General features: G+C 40.7%; 1 protein-coding gene across 3 annotated transcripts in view; it reads right to left on the minus strand.

Moving 5' to 3' along the window:
• Positions 1 to 22146, minus strand: part of TDRD3 (tudor domain containing 3) — a 121583-nt gene extending 99437 nt beyond the window's left edge. Inside the window, exon 1 of one of the 3 annotated variants that reach the window (XM_087757644.1) lies at positions 21495 to 22146. In XM_087757644.1, the coding sequence (XP_087613770.1) occupies positions 21495 to 21535 (41 nt within the window). In that variant the 5' untranslated portion in view covers positions 21536 to 22146. The remainder of the gene's footprint in view (positions 1 to 21494) is intronic. The other 2 variants (XM_087757645.1, XM_087757646.1) reach the window with 2 other exon arrangements.
• Positions 22147 to 22557: the final 411 nt, after the last annotated feature.

A 22557-nucleotide genomic window follows, 5' to 3' on the forward strand; every position in this document is an offset into this window, starting at 1 on the left:
GAACTACATCAGCCAATTCCCTCAGGACTCTGGGATGCATCCCGTCATCAGGTCCCATAGACTTTGATGTATGTTCAGGTTACTTAGGTGGTCTTGAACCTGATCTTCTCTTACAGTGGGAGGGACTTTGCTCCCCCAGTCCCTGCCTTGCAGTCCATCTACTTGAGATGTGTGGGAAGAGAGGTTGCCAGTGAAGACTGAGGCAAAGCAGCTGTTCAGTACCTCAGCCTTCTCCTCGTCCATTGTTACCAGTTTGCCAGTTGTGCTCATCGGATGGGTACGCTTTTTTTGATCTTCCTTTTCTGGCTGACACACCTGTAGAAGATTATTAGTCTTTGCATCCCTTGCCAAGTTCAGCTGCAGCCTTGCCTTGGCCTTCCTGACCCCATCCCTACACAACCAGGCAACATCCCTATACTCTTCCCAAGATACCTGTCCCTGCTTCCACTGCCTGTGCATTTCCTTCTTGCCCTTTACTTTCACCAGCACATTTCAACTCATCCACACCGGTCTCTTGCCTTCCTTCCATGATTTCTTACACCTGAGGACTGAGAGTTCTTGCGCTCTATGGAAAGCGTCCTTAAAGACCTGCCAGCTCTGTTCTGCTCCCTTGTCCCTGAGCATAGTTTCCCAGGGGGTCCTATTGACTAATTCCTTGAACAGCTGGAAGTTTGCTTTCCTAAAATTCAGGGTCCCGAGACTTTACTTTTTGCCTGGCCCGTATCTCTCAGGACTGTGAACTCCACCAGCGTGTGATCACTGCAGCCCAGGCTGCCTCCAATCTTGACATTACCGATTAGCTCACTTGCGTTGGTGACCCTCAGGTCCAGTATTGCATCCCCTCTGGTAGGGCTGTCTATTACCTGGCTTAAGAAGTTATCCTCAATGCATTCCAGGAGTTTCCTGGATTGCCTACAGCTCACCATGCTGCTTTTCCAGCAGATGTCGGGGTGGCTGAAGTCCCCCAGCAAAGCAACAGCCTGCAAGCATGATGCCTCCTTATAGCTGGAGTAAGGAGGCTTTGTCAACAGGCTCCCCTTGATCAGGCCGTCTGCAGTAGACACCAACCACAAAGTTCCCTTTGTTGCCTCAGTCTCTGATTGTTACCCATAAGCTTTCAACCAGCTTGTGGTTATTCTTCAGAGACAGCTCTTCACACTCTATCTGTATCCTGATGTAGAGGGCAACCCCTCCACCCCTCCTTCCTCACCTGTCCCTTCCGAACAGCCTGTAGTCAGACAGCCACACTCCAGTCATGGGATTCATCCCACCAAGTTTCAGTAATGGCAACTAGGTTGTAGCTTTCTAGCAGCACTGTGGCTTCCAACTCCTCCTGTTTGTTGCCCATGCTGCATACACTGGTGTAGAGGCGCTTCAGCTGGGCTGTCGGCCATGTTACCTCCTTCGAGGAACAGCCCTTAATTCCTTTGTTTTTCACCGGTGTTTCCCTGTTGGCTCCTATTACCTCAAGAGCCTCTGGCTCATCTCTGTAAGACTTCAAGTATGCTGTACTGTACCCAGCACGTCTCAGAGCAACAAGGTTGAGGGCCCTCACTACCACCCCGTCCCTCTAACCCTGGCATGTCATCCCACAGCTTGTCACAGGTAAGCCTGATACTATCCCCCTTCAAGTCTAGTTTAAAGTTCTGTCAATGAGCCCCACCAGTTTGTGAGCAAAGACACAATGTCCTTAACCCGAGCCCCAGGGAGGCAGCAGACTTCCCTAAGAGAAGGGTCTGTCTGGCATATCGGACCCTCTGTTCCCCTCAGAAGGGAGTCGCCTACAACTGTAACCTGTCTTTTCTTCCTCGTGGAGGTGGTCATGATACCATGGGTAGGCCTTTCTGACCTTGGTAACACCTCTGGTGTAGATGGACAGTCATCCACATCGTCCGTTGACAGGCCTTCCACATCCAGAGCCTCATACCTGTTGTACAGAGGCACCTGGGAAGGCAAGGTGGGCAAGGAGGGGGGTCGCCTGCCGCCCTGAGCGTGGACTTGCCTCCATTTGCTCCTTTCCTTTAGGCTACTGCCTTCAGCCTGGTGGGGGGAGGATACAGGATCCCTTTTCTGACCTTGGTGACACCTTTTCAATAGCTACTATTTGCAGTCCACAGTAAATACAAAATTATGCCACCCTTAATTTTTATTTTTTTTTTTATTATTGTTGTTAGGATATTGTCATCAGAGAATCCAAGTGAACGATATGAAATAATTAAACCTGCCTTCAAGGCTTCTGTAAGGTGAAATGACATTACCTTCCTTTCACAATATAGAATTAAGCACAGTTAGGTTTTAGTTAAAAGCATCAAAAAGACAAGCATTAACTTTGAATGCCCTGCTCAAACAATTACTTTTTTTTGTCTGAGTAGTTAGCATTTTCATAAAAATTTAGAGGTATGCACTGAATGTACAACAGTCATAGGCTCTGCACTTCTGAAGATCCCAACTCCAGCTTTCCTCATCGCTCTGCTTCCGTCCCTAGTCAGAATTCCCACCCTTTCACTTCTCAGCCTTCTGTATCTGATGCAAAGCAGTCTTCTCTCCATCACTGTCCAAAAATGAGATCGTCAGCAAAGTGTTACAGAGAGACTCAATAGCATCTACGGGGAGGTAGGTAAAGAGTACTTTGGTAAGTACACTCAGACAATGCAACTTGGCATCTGGCTTGCCATTTTTCTATTCTGGCAACATGTATTTTATTAATGTCATGATGTCAAATATACATGCTACAAAATTTCTTCATGACCTTAAATGTTCAGAAATATTTTTGATATACCAGAGCTCTTTAATTCACACTGAACGCAGGAAAATATTTTTGATATAATCAACTAAGAGATTAAATAGAAGACATTTCACTTTTCACTCCTCTATATTCCACTGACAAGCTGTAAATGCCTACCTAAACAACTCAGTAAAGGCTTGCTGACTATGCTTACCCTTTATGGCCAACTATTTATTTTGTCTTTACAGATTTAAGGATCTAGCCAATGTCTGCTCAAAAATAAAATAAAACAAATATGGTCCTCATGAGACCATTTTCACATCCCTCTCCACAAACATGCCTGTCCCCATCTCTTCGACATTACTGATAACTCTTTGAAAGATCAAGAGTCACTGCCTGCACTTACACTATTTACTACTGAGAAGTTAAGAGAAGTTAAATGGTTTGACAACAGAAAATTTGGCTTTCAGGAAGACTGGTCAAATAGCCATATGACTCACAGTGCTGATCTCATAACATTGCTTTGTCCATACAAATTTGATCAGAGAACTCCCTTTTTACTCACGGACTCTCTCCCGAACCAGGCATCATCTCATTCTCCCACAGCCAGTACAAACCCTTTACCACCCGTTTTGCCTAACTTCACACGCGTAATCACACACCCATATCTCCCCTGCAGTTTGACTGATGGAGAGAGAGAATTCCTGATCTCCATGCTAACAACTGCAATCACAAACTTCAGTGTAAAGTCCCTACCTCACAACAAACTGTATAGTAACACGCACATCACAAAGTATTCCTGATATGAATTGATGCATTCTGCTTGTAAGTCTGAAAATTTTAATGGGTCTGAATTAACTCCAGCTCCGTCTTCTAGAGGCAACATTACAATATATCACTGAAACATATAACATTAAGTACAAGCATATTCACAGTTCTACCTACGTTTACTAGTGAGGTGAGATGGGGTAATTTGTAAGCAAGCCATGAGGTGTAGAGGGGTGTTGAACAGGGCCTAAGACTTGAGGTGTTCAGCTCCAGCCATCAGCAGCATTTACACACTGCAGCTTTCCCTTGACCAAAAAAAATCTCTTTAAACCTGCTCATATGACTGAAAACTGCAAGCTTCGGTACGAAGAAATGCAAAGGACCCAGATAAAAAAAGGGTGACAGAAGTACAATATAAGGATGAAGAAAAAAGCTACAAAACAAATGACAAAATAAGGAAACTTGTCTCTGCGCTTTTTTTTTAATATCACTTCAACCGAAACCACTCGGTTTTCTGCAGTCTGATGTTCTTTCAGCAGTATTCAGAAAGGATATCCAGAAAGAATGGAGCAACACGAAGTCTGTCTTTATTGTCGTAAACAGGCAACTAGCATGACAGCCATTTTGTCAGATAACTTGCTGCTTTTTTTAAATGCTTTTCTCTCCTTTTCTCCTCTTTTTTCTCTTCTTGCTTTAGAGTTATTTGACTGGAGTTAATATGTTAGCAAATGTGGAAACACAGTAACAGGAGACCCATGTTCTTGTTATCTATTCAGTGTACTGCAGATTAATTGAAACTTAGAATTACCTACAATTCTGTCACCCTTTGTTAATACACCTCCCGCCCCACCCAGCTACTTCACATTCTGTTTTCCCTACAAGTTTCACAGATAGTTAAATTCCAGTCTACTTGCATCTGAAGTATTAAAACCTAACCACCTTAGTACGCACCTGCTCTTGATCTCTGCCAGGTAAGGGAGGAGGTGGTAGCGAGCAAAACTAATGTGTCAGGATGAATAAAGAAATTAAATTCACAACTTCTGCTTTCTGATTCCCGGAGAGAAGAGAACAACATGACTAACTTAAAGTTAGGACAAGTCATGGTGCCTCATCATAGATGGGGGAAAAGTAAAACTTGCAAAGCAACGCTTAGGACCATTATCTTCCTTATTTTGAAGACGACGTGACAAATCAAGATAAGATGCATTGAAACTTCTGTTTTCTATGAAGAGAATCTCCTCAAAAATTATTCCCTTATGCTTTGCAGGATAATTATCTGCCAATAACCATATAAGCCCTATAAACTAAATCATAGGAGAAGAACATCCATCTCAGCCATTTTTATTTTGGACGTATTCTGATAAAACCCTTTCTGCACCTGTTGAAATTTTATCTAGCTCACAATTCTTTCAGGAGATGGTCACTTCCAACCTGTCTTGAATGATGAGCTTAGTTTCTGCTTCTGAAAACACAAAGGAATTAAAAACACTTCACCGCAGCTGCACATTTTCCTAGCAAAGAATAACTGCAGTGGATAATTGTACAACAAATAACATTGTGCACAAAAATTAGAATTCAAATCATAGCACTGCATGAACATTAGCATCTCTCCACAGTTTCAGTGCTAGGTATCTGAGCCTTTGTCAATTACTTCTGTTGAAGTTTCTCCAAATGTTAAAATACACACAGAGACAAAGCAAAAAAAAAACAAACAAACAAACAAACAACCAAAACAAACACCAGACTGACTCACTAAGCCTAAGGGGTAATTTGCATGAGATGCTGAGGCAACTCTAAAGGAAGCTTGAGTATTTATAAAACATGGAATGGCATCAAAGAAGAAAGACTATTTCACCGAAGTGTATATTATGAATTCACAGACAAAGTACTCTCCTGCAGGAGGCAGAATACATGGTTCAAATCCCCAGGGCCTGAGCTGGTATCCATTTCAACTATACTGAAACACTGTAGCTGCCAAACTAATGCACATAAGGAAGAGACAGACACTTTTGCCAAATGTTGTCTTCTTTCTTTTGTATTCAATACGTGGAAAAAGCGAACACTTCACAGATTAAACAGATAAATGGTTTCAAATGAAGTCTAGTTTCTTCATTTTTGTTTTAGCAAACAAATCCAAAAGTTTTTAAAATGCAGTTGAATTCAATTACCCTTAGAAAACAATGATTATATATTACGCAGTCTGTCCAGCAGCCCTGTCACACCAATGAATTCTAATCCTGCAGGCCAATTTCAGCCAAATTTGACAGAGAAACAGAGGTCTCAAAGACACTGAGTTCCCCTAAGTTTTACAGAAATCGGCTGCTGGGTAGAAGCAAGACATACAAATTAGCAGTTGCATTGTGGAAAAGGGAAGCAGAACTTGGCTCTCATCCATTTTGAGCAGCAGCAATCAACTGGTCAATTGAAGCATTTGCCTAGCTCCAAACCAGCCATAACAACATGCTGGTGCTTGCCAAATGGAGAGGGACGTGAGAAGCAGCCAAATGTGTTCTGGGGTAGGACAGACCATGAGAAGGAAATCAAGGCATGGTAGGACACAGGCATTCGAGAACACCAAGGGCACTGCAGCAGGCAGTCGTGGGCGTCAAAGGGGAAAGTTTACAATAATGACTTTAGTTTTAGGAGTGGAGGGCACAAGCCTGAAGACAACCACACTTTTCAGATTTCCGTATCTCTCAAAAGCTTATTTTCAGCTTACTTTTCATTTCATCAATAGAGTCAAGTAATCATATGATGCTGTGACTCAAAACGGGACTACTTACTTTCTTTAATGCAAGTTACTTAAAAGTTTATGCCCTAATATTCCAATTAAGAAACAGTGAAATCAAGTGTGTGTCACAACATTTAGGAAGTAATATTAAGCTAAGCAGTACAGAGTGAAATATACATCTGCATTGCACAGAAAAACATACTTCACAGTATACAATGGGGTCAGGACTCCAATGGATGCAGGCAGACGAGGAAGAACCAGCTGAGATAAGACATCCCAAGAAATAACCACCTCTCAGCTGAGAAGTAGTAACTGATGACAGCCTTCATCTGCCAAGTAGTAAACTAGGTATATCATCTTTACAGAGAGAGACGGCATGATGAAGCTAAACCTTTTTATTCTGCATGTTTAACGACATAAGAACACACCCACATCCAGTCACCAAGTCTCACAGAAGCCTGTGCAAGCCAAGCCCCACCTCTTGTAACTGAAAATGCGTGTTCACACTCTTACACTCAGTCTTCTACCCAAACTCACAAGTACATGAGGCGCTACAAGGCACCACCCAAAGGCCACGTTTTGAAACTTGCGTGTAATTTATCATGCATTATATTTACCTTAATAAGCTGTTAATTGACTTTGGGGGGGGGGGTAGGGGGTTGAATAATAACCTGCATCACATCACATTTTCTCAGTCATTTGGTACTTTCCTCTCTAATGAAAGAGACTGAATGATACCTATCTACAAGGTATTTCCCTTCATTTTCCTCCTTCTCGTTGTCCTCATCAGATCACTTCCTTTCCTAAACTCTCCCCCCTTTCAGGGGGGTCTTCTGTCTGCCCTTCTTTATTTGACAGTAACAAAGCAGATCAAACATAGAGAACACCTTTCTTTTGAAGATTAACTATACAGAATAGGCTTCTTCACCATGAAAAAGACTGAAGAAGGGATTTAATATATCTATATGGTTGCAAGTGACATTAAAGAGGTAAAAAAGGATTGATTATACACTGTCTCTGAGTTAGCAAGTGTGAAATTCAGCAAACTTAGGAAAAAGGTGCTTCATACAGCATACAAAGTTGTTATTCACTATTCTGTGGCTGCTAAAATTTTACACAGGTTCAAAAAACAACTGCACGGATCCATGCAGAAGAAATTAATCAAAAGTCTATTTAATAGAAATGAAACGTCCAGCTGAGGAAATTGCTGATAAAACAAGTTAAAAGCTACAGAAACATTCTGAGACATCATCTCTGCATATTTGTCACTCTCAGGCTTCTCTACAGACATCAGTTATTGGACTTGATTAGAGACACAGTGCTGGGACAGAAACTGATCGACAGAGCAAAGGACAGCGCAAGATCATCTACTGCGGAGACTGTGCAAGGAAAGATGTGCATGGGGAACAGAGCGATTCAAGTTTCTTGGATCTGTAGCAAAGTTAACTCAAAATACCACTTCTGCATAAAATGAAGAGATCTTTCGTGGTAGTCTCCAGTTATTAAATTTGAGAAATCAGAAGTTTAAGTAGCTGCCAGACAAAAAAAGGCATTCTAGTAATGGTTCATATTAAGTATTTACTTTCTATACATCATATTTTCTATAATCAAGTAGTACATTAGTTTTTTCACTACACATCAGCATCGCTTGTGCTAGCATAAGCATGTCAAAATTATATTAACATAACCACTTTATAGTTTAAAAGAGATGAATAACTTTTCATCAGGAAAAATGTAACAGAACTAATTTTCATTTTTCTTGTGGGGAGGAAAGGTGCAGGAGGTGACACGCTAGTGAAAACTGAACGATGTAAGAAGCACCACCATAGCAGTTCTTTGGCCAAAAGGAACATCACGGAGCTCAAAGATATGCACCAAGCCATAGCCCCTGCAGTCGCTGAGGTTGGGAAGCGGCTGGACAAAAAGCAGCTCTGTGGGTTCATGGTAACGAACAATCTGAACAGAAACCAGTGTGCCCATACAGTGGTAAAGACTAACGACATGCTGGGCTGCAGTAGCAAGACTGTAGCCAGCAAATTAAGAGACATGATTATTCCCTTCCTCCCAGCACAAAGCCACGTCTAAAATACCGTGTCTAGTTTCAGGGGTCCCCATTATGAGAGAAGACTGACAAACTGAAGACAGGCCGCTAAGATGTTTTGAGGGCTGGAGCCCAGGTCATAGGAGGAGAAGCTGAGAGCGCCATTTGGTTTGTCAAGTTTGTTCAGCCTGAAGAAGTGCAGGCCAAAGGAGGAACTCGTTCCCCTCCCCCTGCCCCCACTATCTGAAGGTGTTTAAGGAGACAAAGCCAATTCTGAGAGGTGTGGAGTAAAATGACAAAGTGCAAGAGACACAGGCTGAAACTTGGCTATCTCAGCTAGACATAAGGGAGAGAAAAATTTTCCCAAAGAGTGGCTAAGCACTGGAGCAGGCCACCTTGGAGATATTCAGAGCTCAACTAGACAAGGCCTTCAGCAAGCTGATCTAAATTTGGAGTTAGCCCTGGTTTGAGCAAAGGCTGGGACTAGGATAGTCTCTCCAGATGTTGCCCAAGCTAACTTTTTTTTTAAATGATATTTTGAGTATCTCAAAAGAAAGCAAAACCTGACATCTTTATAAGAATTAATTCCCAAAAATGTTTTCTCAAAGGAACATTTTGTGCATTTTTTCCAGTAAAGACACTTAACAGTTGGCTTATTGAGACTGGAATACATAACATATAATAGTCATACATATAAGTAACAAAAGGCTATATCTTTAGTAGATCAAGTATAATTTTGATCATTTGTAATCACCTCATTTAGCTTATCAACTCTACTCATGAGGGAGACTATAATATTTCTCAATTCAAGCTGTAAAACTTCACTTTATTACCACACAGAAACAGCACTGAACCATAAAACTACAAAACGAAACTTGGAAACATTATTAATTGGTATTTTGTTATTAAAGCATGTCTTCCATATCAGTGTCAAAGACCTGGACTACTTCTGCTTCAAGAACACTTCGTATTAATTTCGGAAATAATAGAAGCTTAACATCCCCAGTGTCTGCTAACTCACAAAGCAAGATGCTAAGCAAATGCCTTCAGTTTTATTTGAAATATTTAAATCAGAATTTTATCACCAAAACAAAGTCCCCAAGAATAGCTGCTGTACTGGGTACTGTTCTTAAAGAACTGGCTCTAGTTCCCTAACTAAAAAAAAAAAATAACTTTTGAAGACACTCCATTCACATCCCTCCCTCCTACATATCAAAATTGACAAAACCAAACAAACAAAAAAAGAAGTTACAACCTGCTCAGAAGACAAAGATGAGTACTCACTACTAAACAAAGAAGAATATGTTATAACTGAAAATGCCAAGCAAAAAATAATTTCTTTTACAGCTGTGGTCATCAATGCTTAAAATACACACATCTCTATTACTATTATGGCATAATTTTAACTCAGAATAGCCAATTTTTCTGAATAGGGAGAAGCTATTTTCAACCCTGCAGAAGTGGCAGGTTTCTTTTTATTCTACTTTATGCTAGAAATAGCCATTTCTACAGACGTTTAAAACTGTATTTATAGCATATTTACAAAAAAAATCACTCAAAATAAGAAGCGTAAAGGCATGCACACTCATGCAATGTAAAAGAACACACACTAAGACGTGTTACAATTAATTTGAAAAGCTCTACAGCTACAGAGATTCACATATTTCTAAAACTGAAAAATACTACTGCATCTGTTAAAGAGCTTCCAAGAATTATTTCTAAGTTGCAGTTCATCAGCCACACATGAGCTACTGAAGTCTCATTCAACCACTGGCATACAGAAAAACATAGGTCTGTAAAAAATATGAAGGTGATCAGCCAAACTACTGCAAAACCACGTTAGGTATTCATAAGCACAGTTTGAACATGCAACCAGGAGCACACTTTTCCTAACTGATAGTATTTTTTATTAAAATGCTTGTAGCTATAGCAGCAAAGTTTTACTAGAGCAAACACTTTTTCAAAGCTTTAAGAATTAAAAGACCAGTTTGCACAAGAGAAAACCTGCATTGCACTCCACTGCTACTGCTATAAACAAAGCACAAAAAAGAAAAATGGCTAAGACACCAAATGATGTTCCCTTTCATAAGGTTTACTTAAACATTCTTTGAAATAACAGGCAAAAATCAGGTGTCCAAGTAGTTCCTTCACTACTAGGCTTTATTTTCATATTCTCTGGTTTAATTAATATTTTCAATTTAGTATTTTAGCATTGCGGGCTCAGGAAGAGGAAGGATTTAAATTAAGGGCTCTAACACTCAAGAGATTCATCTAACCTCCCAGCCAGCCGATGCATAACAAGAGGGCAACACACGGTCTTTATTCTCCCTGCTTTTTTTTGCATGATGCTCTAACTTAAGCTTTCACTTCCTTTCCTTCCTAAGTCAGCCACAGAAGCATTTCATCTGATAGAAAATTACTTTTTTTCTGGTCAGCCAGTAACTGGGGAGAGGGGGAGGAAGGAGGGGGAAACTCCATTATTACTAACTGTTATTGGAAGATAAAAATTATGTTATTAATTTAAGAATCAAACAACAATGGAACACAGTAATTATTCTGCACAGAAAACAAATAAACAAAAAAATAAAATCAGAAACTCAAACCTAAAGAAGTAACTGGAAAACATCTGAGTGGAATTCTGCAGTTATAAAGCACTAAGTTCATCTCTCCAGTGCTATAGCATGAAAAAAATACTATCATAGCTAGAATGTAACAGCAATTACTAGTCTAGACTAAATTAAGCGTTTTCCATTTCTTCATGTTATTATCATATGGCAACATGGTTAGGTTAGGAACTGAAATGTAAACTAAGAAAACAGAAGAGACAGTGAGTAATGAAATTATTAGAAAGACATTTCCTCTTCCCTTCTCTTCCCCATTCCCAAATTCAGAGGAAATTACACACTAGTAAAATCTTAGCAGCATTGTCCAAGGAGATCTTTTTCCACCTCAAAAACCACACAATAGACAATGTTTTTGCCTAAGTGTCCAAGATCATAATGAACATCGATCATGAATTTCTGTAATAGGTATCTATCAAGGTTGAAAACCTGGTGGATTAACAAAACTCAACACCTCAAGCATAAAAAAAAACCCACTCCAAGTTCTTGTTTCCTCTTTTTCTCATTCCACAGGGATTTCCTCCAGTTTAGCCAATCCTTCAAAAGGAAATTCTGAAATGCATGCAAGAAAAGTTTCAGGCCAATTTGACAGTGAGAGACTTCATCAGCCATTAAAAAAAAAAGTAAAACGGTTATATACTTAGCTTTATTTGATAACACAAAAATGGTCTGAAATCATTACATGCTACATACTCAAAAACAATTTTAACTATTAAACAAACTCAAACAGGTTTAGCTTAAAATATTAAGTATACACATTGGTGCATCCACTTCCTTCATTTACTCTGATTTTCATAGTTACAAACAAATTTGATATTATTTTGTATCAAAAATAGATAAAACATTGCAGATAGCACTCAAGTGAAAAGTTGCAGAGGAATTTGGCATGTACGTGCCACAAGGCAGAACTCCAAGATGTTTCTTGAACTGGCTGAACAACAACTCTCAAGTCTATAAATAATTATGTCTGTTACACAGATGTATATGTACGTTACAACTGAATTAAAAAACACAACCCTGAATAAGTTTTTAAAACCAAGAAACATGACTGTGCAAATTATATATTCTGTTTTGAAAAAAAAAAGCTCAATGGATCATATTTTTTCCAGAAGGATCCTCTCGGTATTCCTGAGCAGCTCATCGCTTCAACACAAAATATACCTCATTCAGGACTCACTACTCTTCAGTCAGAACCACACCCTTGAAAATCACCCACCTTCTCTTTGGCACCTTCACTGACTTTTTTTCCCCTCGCATTATCCTTCAAATAACAGTTCAATGAAAACCTTAGCACTTGCAAGTACTTTCAACTATAAAACAGAAAGTGTTCTAAGTTGTTGAAAAATGTATCATTTCATTAATGTTACAATTCTAAAAAGTAATTTAGAATTCAATATCTCTGCTTTGTATTTAAAACTGTCTTGGATACAGGATCACAGTTTAACAAATAAAAAACAGTTATGTACTTGGAACCTCCTAGTAAACTTAAGTGCCCTGATGCCTTTTCAAGTCTCACCCATTCCCACTGTACCATAACCCTAACAGTAATTATGGTAACATCAACCAAAAGAAAGAAGTGTAAATGTGCTTCCATAATAAATGCTAATTTCTATTTCTATCATTCTATCAAGCAACACTACGTAACAAGATGATCTAGTTGTTGAAAGTTGTATTTTCCCTATTCAGTATACTGCCATCAATATCAGAGCTAAGTAAGTGATTTCCTATCTTCATAAAATGGGAAAATAATGTTATTAATGCACTTTGTAAGGGTCCTGGATAGCATACACCTTTGGCCCATGTTTAAATGGTATATCCTGATTTACATCTATATAAGTATTTAAATATTGAGATAACAACATACTGTATTTTACAAGAGGAAAAGAATATAACACAGTGAAACCTCAGCAGATTGCAAAAAAAATGTTAACATGAGTCTCTACAACTACTTAATAGAAGAGATTTAGTGATAAGTACACACACAGTTATCCAGCAGTAATAGCTGTGATGCAAAAATGTCAAACTCTTCCAGGTAACATACAGAGATGTGCTCAAGATAACCTCACTAACTCCAAACTTTGTTAAGATAAGCTTTCAGCAAGCGGCACTGCTGTAATACAGCAGATGCTAGAAACAGCCCCTGCAGTCAGAAAGCACTGGACAAGAGCTCTTGCATACTTTGCTCCTTGAGAAGATCTGCTACTCCATGATTCATAACAGTCCACAGCAATTCAACAAACAAAAGTCACAACAATGAGGAGGGTTTTCTTTCTTCATCTAATGAAATTCCTTTTTTCTCAGATACGAGCTGTGAATACTGTTTCTCACTCACATTTCCCCAAGAAAATGCTGGCAGCCACCCTAAAGCGTTAAACTTAACACAGATATTCTAAGGCTGGGGTTGTGCCAAAGACACAGCTGCCACACCACTAAGAGTATCTTGAAGCTGTCTGAACACACATGGCTTCTTCTTCTCCAGCTTTCCTCAACAGCTCTTTTTCAGATGTGACACGGCACAACCAGCTCCTAGCTGTTCCTGGAGCACTATGAGACAAACAACAGGAAAGAAAAAGCCAGTCTTGACCACAATCCCCAGACAGCGCTCTCAGTCAAAGAAGAGATTTCAGTAGTCTGTTCTCTAACTCAGAGTAAGTCTTCGCTTGCTGTCAGTTAATGCTATCACTCCCATTTCTAATACCTATGCTACATTTCTCAAAGTGAAGGACACAAAATAATGCCAACAATGAGAATGCTCATCATGCTTCAATTAATTGCTAGTCTTACAAAGATTATTTAAACCAGTAACTTTCTTTTTCCCTAAATGTGCGAAGCAGCTCTCTCAAAGGTTGTACATCATTCCTAGAGCTGTTCAACCATCCTAAATTCTGACACCTCACAACTATGCATTACATTAACTACGTAAAATGTGATTACAAATATTCACATACCATTCATCCCCCAGAGAGCCTTTCCTTCTCTCTGTCGGCTGTATTAGAATTATTGTTATTGGAATTAAATATCCTCCTTTTGCTCTAAAGAAGTAGAAAATGTACTACTCCTGAAAATAAGAACAATATGCACAGCTTGGAGAATCAGTCTTAAATTTACTTTAATTATATTGTTATGACTATCACAGAATAAGCAATCTATAAAAAATTAACCAATGCACAGGATATTCAAAATCCAAGCATAATTCTAAGTTAAGCTTCAGGACAGCTTCATAATTCTACATACATCCTCCTACATGTATTATTTACATTAAGCTGTACTTTATCCAGTAGTAACACTTACGTAAAATATGCACATATAAAAACATACTGAATATCAGTTTGTTATCAGTATGAACAACAACAGCTCCTCACTCCAAAATTGCCAGCTACCCTCGCACTAGCTTGCTGCTCAGCGATTCAGGGTCTGGGGAGTGTGACCATGAAGAGACTGAAGAGAGAAAAATAACATCCGTCTCAAGACCCTCATAACATGATTTCAGAATGCAAAATCTTTGCAAAGGGCTTTCTTTTGAGACCTGGTTCATCTATATCCAACATCTACTCCAAATGTCTCAAAATTTACACTTTCTAGAAGGCATAGGCTTTCTGACTAATAATTTAGATCTCCAGGAATGCCCAAGTTTAAAACACACCTACATTTACTTTCGCTCAAATTGTAAGAGATACTGACCATCAGGAAAATGTAGACTTCCTAAACACACTGCTGCTTTTATTAACTCACTCTTCCATTGGGAAGTTCATTTGGGTTTGTTGGAAAAGGCAAATAATAATCAAGCATGCTGCTATTGCATCCTGCCCAAATCCTTCTCTCAAATCCCCATCAAAATCATCTTTTTACATGCTCCACTTACAGTATACTTAGAAGCTAAATTTGTGGGAGGGAAGAGGTATATCAGCCCAAAGTGGTCAATCACGATTGTGTAACAAGCTCCACCCATTCACCTTGTTTAGGTGAAGATATCAATTAGTTTAGCAATAGACAAATTGATAGAAAATATTATGAAACTCAGCAGACATCTCCAGTTCAGCGATAATGTGCACTGTTCAATACAAGGTCAGTCAAAGACCATGGGGACAAAAAGAAGCAGAAAGAAGGAAACTGTTACATCATTGAGTCAAACACATTAAGTGACACTTGTCCTAATAAATAACCTGCATCTCAAAAAGACGGCAAAGCCTATGAATTATAAGGCTAAGGAAATAACTTCTGAAACAAGACTAAATACCTGAGAAATCTCCAAGGACTCCAGAAAGGAGACTAGCTATGGAAAGCCTACACACCCCTACAAAACTTATTGACTGGAGAGAATCAACCTGCGACACACTATATCAAGAAAAGTAAGGCCACTGAAAAGGTGGGTGTTAAAAAAAGGTCTGTAACAATTTAAAGGACTTTCAGCTTTAGATGTGTTGCAAGTAAAGCCTCTCCAAGCAACTAATGAAAACCTGGAGGCTGAGTTGCAGTAAGGCAGTGGAAATCACAGCTGAGACTGACTGCATAGGAGACTGTCACACTTGCTTTGTCTTTTCTGTCTGTCCTGTTTCCAACAGTCCTGTTCATTTCTCTCCAAATTCCCATTCCCTCTTCCCTCACCTCCCATCAAGAGAAAAAAAAAATCCTTTCTTCAGCAGAACTACAGTGTGAAGACACTTACCTACGACTTAAAAATAAGAACATAAACGATACTTTTACTTATGCAGTCTAGGTCTATCTTACACAGTTCCCTTTTTTCAAGGGTGGCCAGAAGCTGATGATTCAGGTAGAGAATGTAGAACACAGCAAATACGTAGAAGTATCTGGAATAATTCCTAGCTTTCAGTCATTTTAGAGCAAGCAGTCCAACTCCACTGTAAAGTTCAGTATTCAGTACATCTATACCTACCTGACTTTGTCTAATTACAATTTTAACCCACTTACATTTTTCTGCTCCACAGTATCATGTGGCAATTTAGTTCCACAATTTGATTACACATTGCTTGAAAAGCTACTTTAGTTTTCATCAGGTAGCAGGTTTAGTTCACTAGGTGGCCTAATTCTTGTTGTAAAAAAACCAGCTATCCTTGCTTTTTAGTCATCATTTCTGTACGATCTACAGATTTTATAGACCTCTATCACTTCTCCTCTTATTGTTCTGTTTTCCAGACTAAAGATCTTCACCTTCCCAGCACAGAGGATCTCCCACACCTCTCAGACAATTTTTCACTGCCTATGAAACCTTTGCTGCGCCAGGGTGATTACACCAATGCGCACTGTTAAGGATTTGGACACACCATTGATATACATCATGAACTAACAATTATTTTATTCTTTGTGAACAATTCCCAACAGCTTTCGGACCACTGCCCTTTTCTGAGTAAATAATATTAGCAAATTTAGAGCTCATCACTGTGTGGATAGGTTTGCATTATTCTCCCCTGCATAAGCATCACTTGGCATTCACCAAAACTGAACTACATTTATATGTGAAAGCACTGGGCAACGGTATCATAAGATTTTGCTGCAACTACCCAATCAGTTTAGATTTTACCAATCCTCATATATCAACAAACTGCTATGGTGCCACAACATTATCATTCCTTAAGACTATTTTTTAATATGATGAACCTCTAGATCCCAGCAGAAATCTACTAATGTTTTTCCATCATGAAGCAATCCTTGGTTTACCTAGTCTCTCATCTTTTAATTAATGGTACTAATCCACAGGATAACCTTTTATCCTTGGCAAATCAGGATTTGGTTGAGGTCCTTGGTCAAATATTTTACCCATTTTCAAACCAGTCTGCTACTAGCTTTGATAAGTGCTCTCTAATTCTAATGTTGCAGCATTCAGCGAGCAATAATCTTGCAGTATTTGGTGAGTAAGAGTTCCACTTTCATGTATTGTACTGCCTGCAGATTACATAAACTTCACTGAGTTCTCTCCCTTCAGTTTTCTCTTTTGCAAATTGAGGGGTTTCAAACATGTTAGTCCCCTACATCCGTCCATCGCCTTATTTTAGCTATCCTTCTTTGCACCTTTTTGATGCAATTATAGCCCTAAATCAGTTTCTCGTAAACACTGGGATGATTCCATCTGATACAGTAATTTGTTACTACCTAGCATCTTCTTTAAAAAAAAATAAATTAAAAAAAACCCCAACAGTATCTGTATTAGTTTCTTGGGCTTGTTTCCCTTAACAGAAGGTAAAACGCTGGACCTTTTCTGCTCCTCCAGAGTGAAAATGACATAAAGAATTAAGGTTCTAACTACCCATTATTCGTGATCTAGCAAGAATACAACCTGATCAGACCATCCAGTAAGGGGTACACCTGAACAAACAAAAGATGCAATGATGCAGCATTTTGTTTTGTACTGGCACTTTGAGATTTCACGGTACCAACCAAACTTCACAAATTACATACATCACAAAAGGAGTGTCAGGAAACTCAAAACAGATGCATCTCTCCTGTGAATCACTGTGTTATTCCTGTGTCTAAGGAACATCTTGTCTTCAGCCTGGGCTTGCTCCGTATGCAGGGACCAATTTCAGCTGAGCTTTCCAAAGATGTTTCAGTGGAACAGCAAAAGAAAACATAGGATAAGCGGATCATCTTGCAGGATCCTGGAAGTGACTACTTTGGCAAATTCCTGCTGCACTCTTAGAAAGAGGTGTTAGTTTCCCCCCTCTGAGCACTTCCCTGCGTTTCCAGGCATGCACCTGCTTTAGCTTTAGAGCCTGGATCACATCACATGATTACTCCTACAAGAGAACAAGTTTGAACAGACCAATCTTAAATCTAAAGTTACCTAGTATGCAGCACATTACTTGCTGAACTATCTAAAATTCAGTTTAAAAGTCTGGTATACACCAATGATATAGTTTTTCTTTTATGAAGTATATAAAACCAAAATTACATTGATATAAGGGTTTTCTCATGGATTACTAAGCAGTATTCTTTTGTTTCCAAACAGCCAGTACAATTCCAATTCCTCTTCATCTCTAGGAATAGCTTTTAATAGCCAGAACACTGATTACATAATATTCAAAATATGTGAAGTTTTACAAGACTATATATATTTTTGCCTTAGACTTACTAATTTTTATGGCATCACACACTGCAATAAAAAAAAAAATCTGTACTACTTGACAAGGAACTTGCGTGCACTTATAGTACTAGGAAATTTTTTAGTTATCCAGTTTGCATGTCTTGCTTTCCCACATTCAGAGATCAATCAGTCACCAGACCTGAGATCTGTGGGGCCACAGGCTAAACCTGCCGTAGGACATGGCATATTGTTCATTTTGGCAACGTATAGGCATTTCCACGTAATAAATTCCCCAAGTTCTGCTAAGATCTAGGACACTGAAGAAGTCCTGGCTTGTCATATTCTCTTGTGAAATGCCACCTGGGAGACTTCCAAAAAAAACAAACAAAAAATTCTGTTGCAAGCCAGTGAGAAGTGTTCTGCGATGCACTGTTGCATAAGGAGGATGTATTCTGCAGTCCTTCTGGGCTTCACTTTGAGTAAGAAAACTGTGTTCAATAACTCAGGTTCCACTAAGTTCTATATTTTAATGGCAACACTAGAAAATTGCTTCCAAAATTAATGAATGTAACTATAACAATAGAAAAAGGTAATTTTCTCTGCCTATTAGCCTTCCTCCTCATAAGTGTCTGGTAACTAAATAAAAAGTTAACAGGGAACAACTGTTCCAAGACAGAATATCTTTTTCGCTGCAACATAATACAAACACACCTTATCTCATCTCTAAAGTTGGAGCCAATATCTCATTCCAAAGTACAGTGTAGTGCATAATGAAAAGAACTAGCCTCAAAAAATGCATACTTTTAAAGACAGCTACAAGGACATCTCTTCAGAAAAACTACAATTCTGCACACAAACTACAGGGGTCTTTTAGCCATTTTCATGAAACACCGCCACCAAAAAAGAAAAACAACAACAACAAAAAAAGATTCTCAGCTTTAGCTACCACTGTTATGTTTACTAGGTAGGGCAACTTCATCTTTCAAAAGCTGATAAAAATATAATGGATATAGTGAAACAAGCTTAAAAGGCAAACATCACAAATTTCCATGCAATTTTACAAGGGATGACTCTCTTGCAATACCTAGTTGGAAAAAAAAATACATATATTACTATTATACTATATTAGCTACACCGTTACTGCTTTACTTGAAAAATAACTTTACTTTGTATTCAGAATCATAAAAAATAAAAACTAATTGCAGAAATTCACATAAATGAGTGTCTATATTAACTCTTCTTACCTTTAAAGATTTAAGAAAATTACAGTAAAATCCCATCAGTACAGGCAGTATCTTACAAGCTAGCAGATTTGCAACTATGGAAGAACAATAGTTTCTTACTTGGTCTGAAACACCAAGTGGTGCTTCTGCAGTTTAAGTGGGGACAGATTATAACGTATAAACTCAGCTTCGTTTTTGTACTAGAAAACATACTATTTTGACATGAGGTGACAGCAACAGTGGCAACTAATTTGGTACAGAACATGATTTAACTACCAGTGTAGTCAAGCATGGTCAGAAATATAGTACATTAAATACCACTGAAGGCTTACTCATACATATGTTAGGTAACTTTAACATCTACCAATAATATGAGAAAAGTCATAAGCATAAGAGCAACAGCAAAACAGTTAAAAGCATGGATGTCTAGGTTATTATTTTTTCAGACGTGCATGAACACTTAGCGAAACAAGATTTTTGAAGCATTCTTTTTCCACTCCACCTCACATTCCTCAAAAGTATATGCATTCATTTCCCCCATCTTTCATACTACCCTTCCCAATGCAGCTAGGTCAAGGTATAACTCCAGTGGACCTGATAATCAGCCCACTATTTGCCGGATCATCTTTCAGCCTCTGTTTTTGGCTCACGCCCTCCAGTATTGCAAGAATAACAAGTGTTTGTAGCCATTCAAGAGTATATGCCTCCAGGGAGAGAGCCAAACACTGCAGAATAACAGATCATTTCAGAGGCACCTCATATTTGTACTGACAAAACCTGAAAGACAATTACCAGTGGCACTCATTCAACTGACAAAGTAGTAAAACAACTAAGAATTGAAAACCGTGTGATAAAATTTTGAATAGGCAATAGAAAGCAAGTAAAGAAAACTATGAAAATAAAAATTACTTTTATGGAAAGCCTTCTCCTTTTCAGAGAAGAATAAATATGGAAAAGGAGGGGGGTGAGTTTCAAGTTACAGTCAAAACTTCCCTTTAAATATACTGATATTACAAAAATAAATATAAATAGTAATCATTCTTTCACTAATTGCCAGAATCACAGGATTGTGCACCCTAGTACTGCTTAGAACAGTATTTTTGAAACATATGATACGCTTATCCAAGAAGCAGACCTAAAGACACTAATTTTCTCTAATTTAATTTTGGTCAGCCCTGAAGTGGTCAGGCAGTTGGACTAGATGATCACTGTAGGTTCCTTCCAACTGAAACAGTCTATTCTATTCTAAACCATATGACGTCTGTTTTAATCTTTTACAACTTAGCCATACATGAAATCACAATCCAGGAAAACCACCATTAAGTTAAACAGCAGAATGGAAATATCCCCAAAATGCCACTGGAAATAACGATGATTCTCATAGTTTGAACAGTTTTTCTCAATTACAACCAAAGTAAGTTGCTTTATGTTTTGGTAGTTAGCACTGAGCTTTTGTTTCGGTGAATGACTTGTAAGTAGGTAAGGAAAAAAGACTAAGTGTTCACTAATAAGGGAATTACTTTGATCAATTAAAAAAAAAAAAATCAACTTTCAAACAACAGTGCCAAAACACCTCTAGGCTAGCAAATGAGATGCAGAGTTTACACTAAGTATTGAAAAGCACAACTCATTGAAACACGCTGTTCCAAAACAGATATGGTGTGCCCAACGATGAGGACGCACTAGAAAACACGAGTACCTGGGTTCAAGCCTCACGTGTGTATTTACCCTACTTTAACTCCACTTTTTCCATCTTATCTGCCTTGCTGAAAGGGAGCGCAGTGTCATTAAAAACAATAAAACTACCGGCAAGCGCCAGGCCTCCTGGCATTTACTATCGCCGACCCCCAGCCGAAGCAGGCCTCGGGGAAAGGCAGTCGGGAGGCAGGCAGGCCCCAGCGCAGCCTCCGCCGGACCCCGCCGCTGCTCAGGCCCAGCGGCCCCCGCAGGCCCCGGGGGAGGCTCACGGCCCCGCCGGCGGGCGGCTTGCCCCGGGAGGGGGGCCGGCGGACGCCCCTCTCCGCAGGGCACCCAGAGGGGCCGGGAGCTGCTCCCCGCGGCGACCACAAGCCGCTCCAGCGACAGGCCCCAAGCGCACGGGGGGGGCGGCACCCCCTTCCCGAGACGCACTGGCTCCAGGCCGGGGCTCGGGGGTGTGGGGGGGATCCCCTCACTGCTTCACGCTTCGAAAACAGGAGAACCCCTCAAACCCCATACCGCTGCTCGGAGTTACTCGCAAAGATACACTTGCCCCCGGCCGTGGCCGCTGGCCTGCTCCCCAGGGGGCGGCGGTCGGGCCCCGGCGGCAGGGCAGGCCGCGGTGCAGCCGCGGACGCCCCCACTTACCAGCCCGACTCGGAGAGCGCCGCCCTCGTCCTGTCGGCCATGGCGCCTCCTGCCGCCGCTCACCCACAGAACTTGGGGCCGCCGGGGCGGGGCAGCGGGGCCGGGCCGGAGCGGGGCCGCCGGGCGCTGTGGGGAGCCCCGGCGCTCGGAGGAGGGACGCGGGGCCCGCTCGTTCCCCCGCCCCTCGGCCCTCTCCGGGCGCTCGGCCCGGCCAGCTCTCCGGCGGGGGAGGGAGGGGAGCGGAGCGGAGCGGAGGGAAGGAAGGGGCGGAGGCGGCGCAGGGAGAGACGAACAAAGCCCGCGACCGGCTGCTACGGGGATGAGGGAGGCGGCGGCGGGGGAAGTCCGGCGGCCTGCCTGGAAGCCGCTGCCGCCATGGCGGAGAAGGGAAGGAGTGAGGGCAGAGGAGGAGGAGGCGCCGCGGGGCTGGGTGGCGGTGGAGCGTGGGCTCTGCCTGCTGCCTGCCTGCTGCCTGCCTGCTGCCTGCCTGCGGCCCCCGGGCTCCCTCAGGGCGGGCCCGGCCCCGCTGCGGAGGGCCTCGCGCAGCCCCCTGATGGGCCTCTGCCGCCCAGGAGCGTTGGCGGCGGCCAGCGGCCTGCCTCCTTGTAGTAACGGGAAGAGTTCGTTTTAAACGCATTTTATCTATAGATAATATTGTTGCTAATAACACTGTGTAGAAAAGAGTGTCCTCGATGCCCTCAAAGCCGGTGTTAGGGATGAGAAGGCGGCTTTTAGCAGTTAGAGTGACAAGACATAAAAGGCGCTGTTCCTGCATTTCTTTAATGTCTTTTTTTTTTTTTTAATGCTTTGCCCTAGAATGCTGGGTGCTGACATGAAAACTCAGTTTTGTGATCTGCCTTTTTAATGGGAATTATCCTTTAATAGAACATCACCGTTTCATTATTGCTGTTGCAGGTGCCCCATTACCTTCACCCTTGAGGTGAAGGAAGTTAAGAGGCAGGAGTTAAGAAGATGCCTTCCCTTGCCTTGATGCTCCGGATTTCTGCCTGCAGGTGACGGCAGCTACCTTCTGGAAGACACTGACGGTTTGCATTAGTCAGTC

The sequence above is a fragment of the Nipponia nippon genome, unplaced genomic scaffold (assembly GCF_047370975.1).
Source record: "Nipponia nippon isolate SJK-2023a ecotype South Korea unplaced genomic scaffold, ASM4737097v1 scaffold_2, whole genome shotgun sequence".
Lineage (NCBI taxonomy): Eukaryota > Metazoa > Chordata > Aves > Pelecaniformes > Threskiornithidae > Nipponia > Nipponia nippon.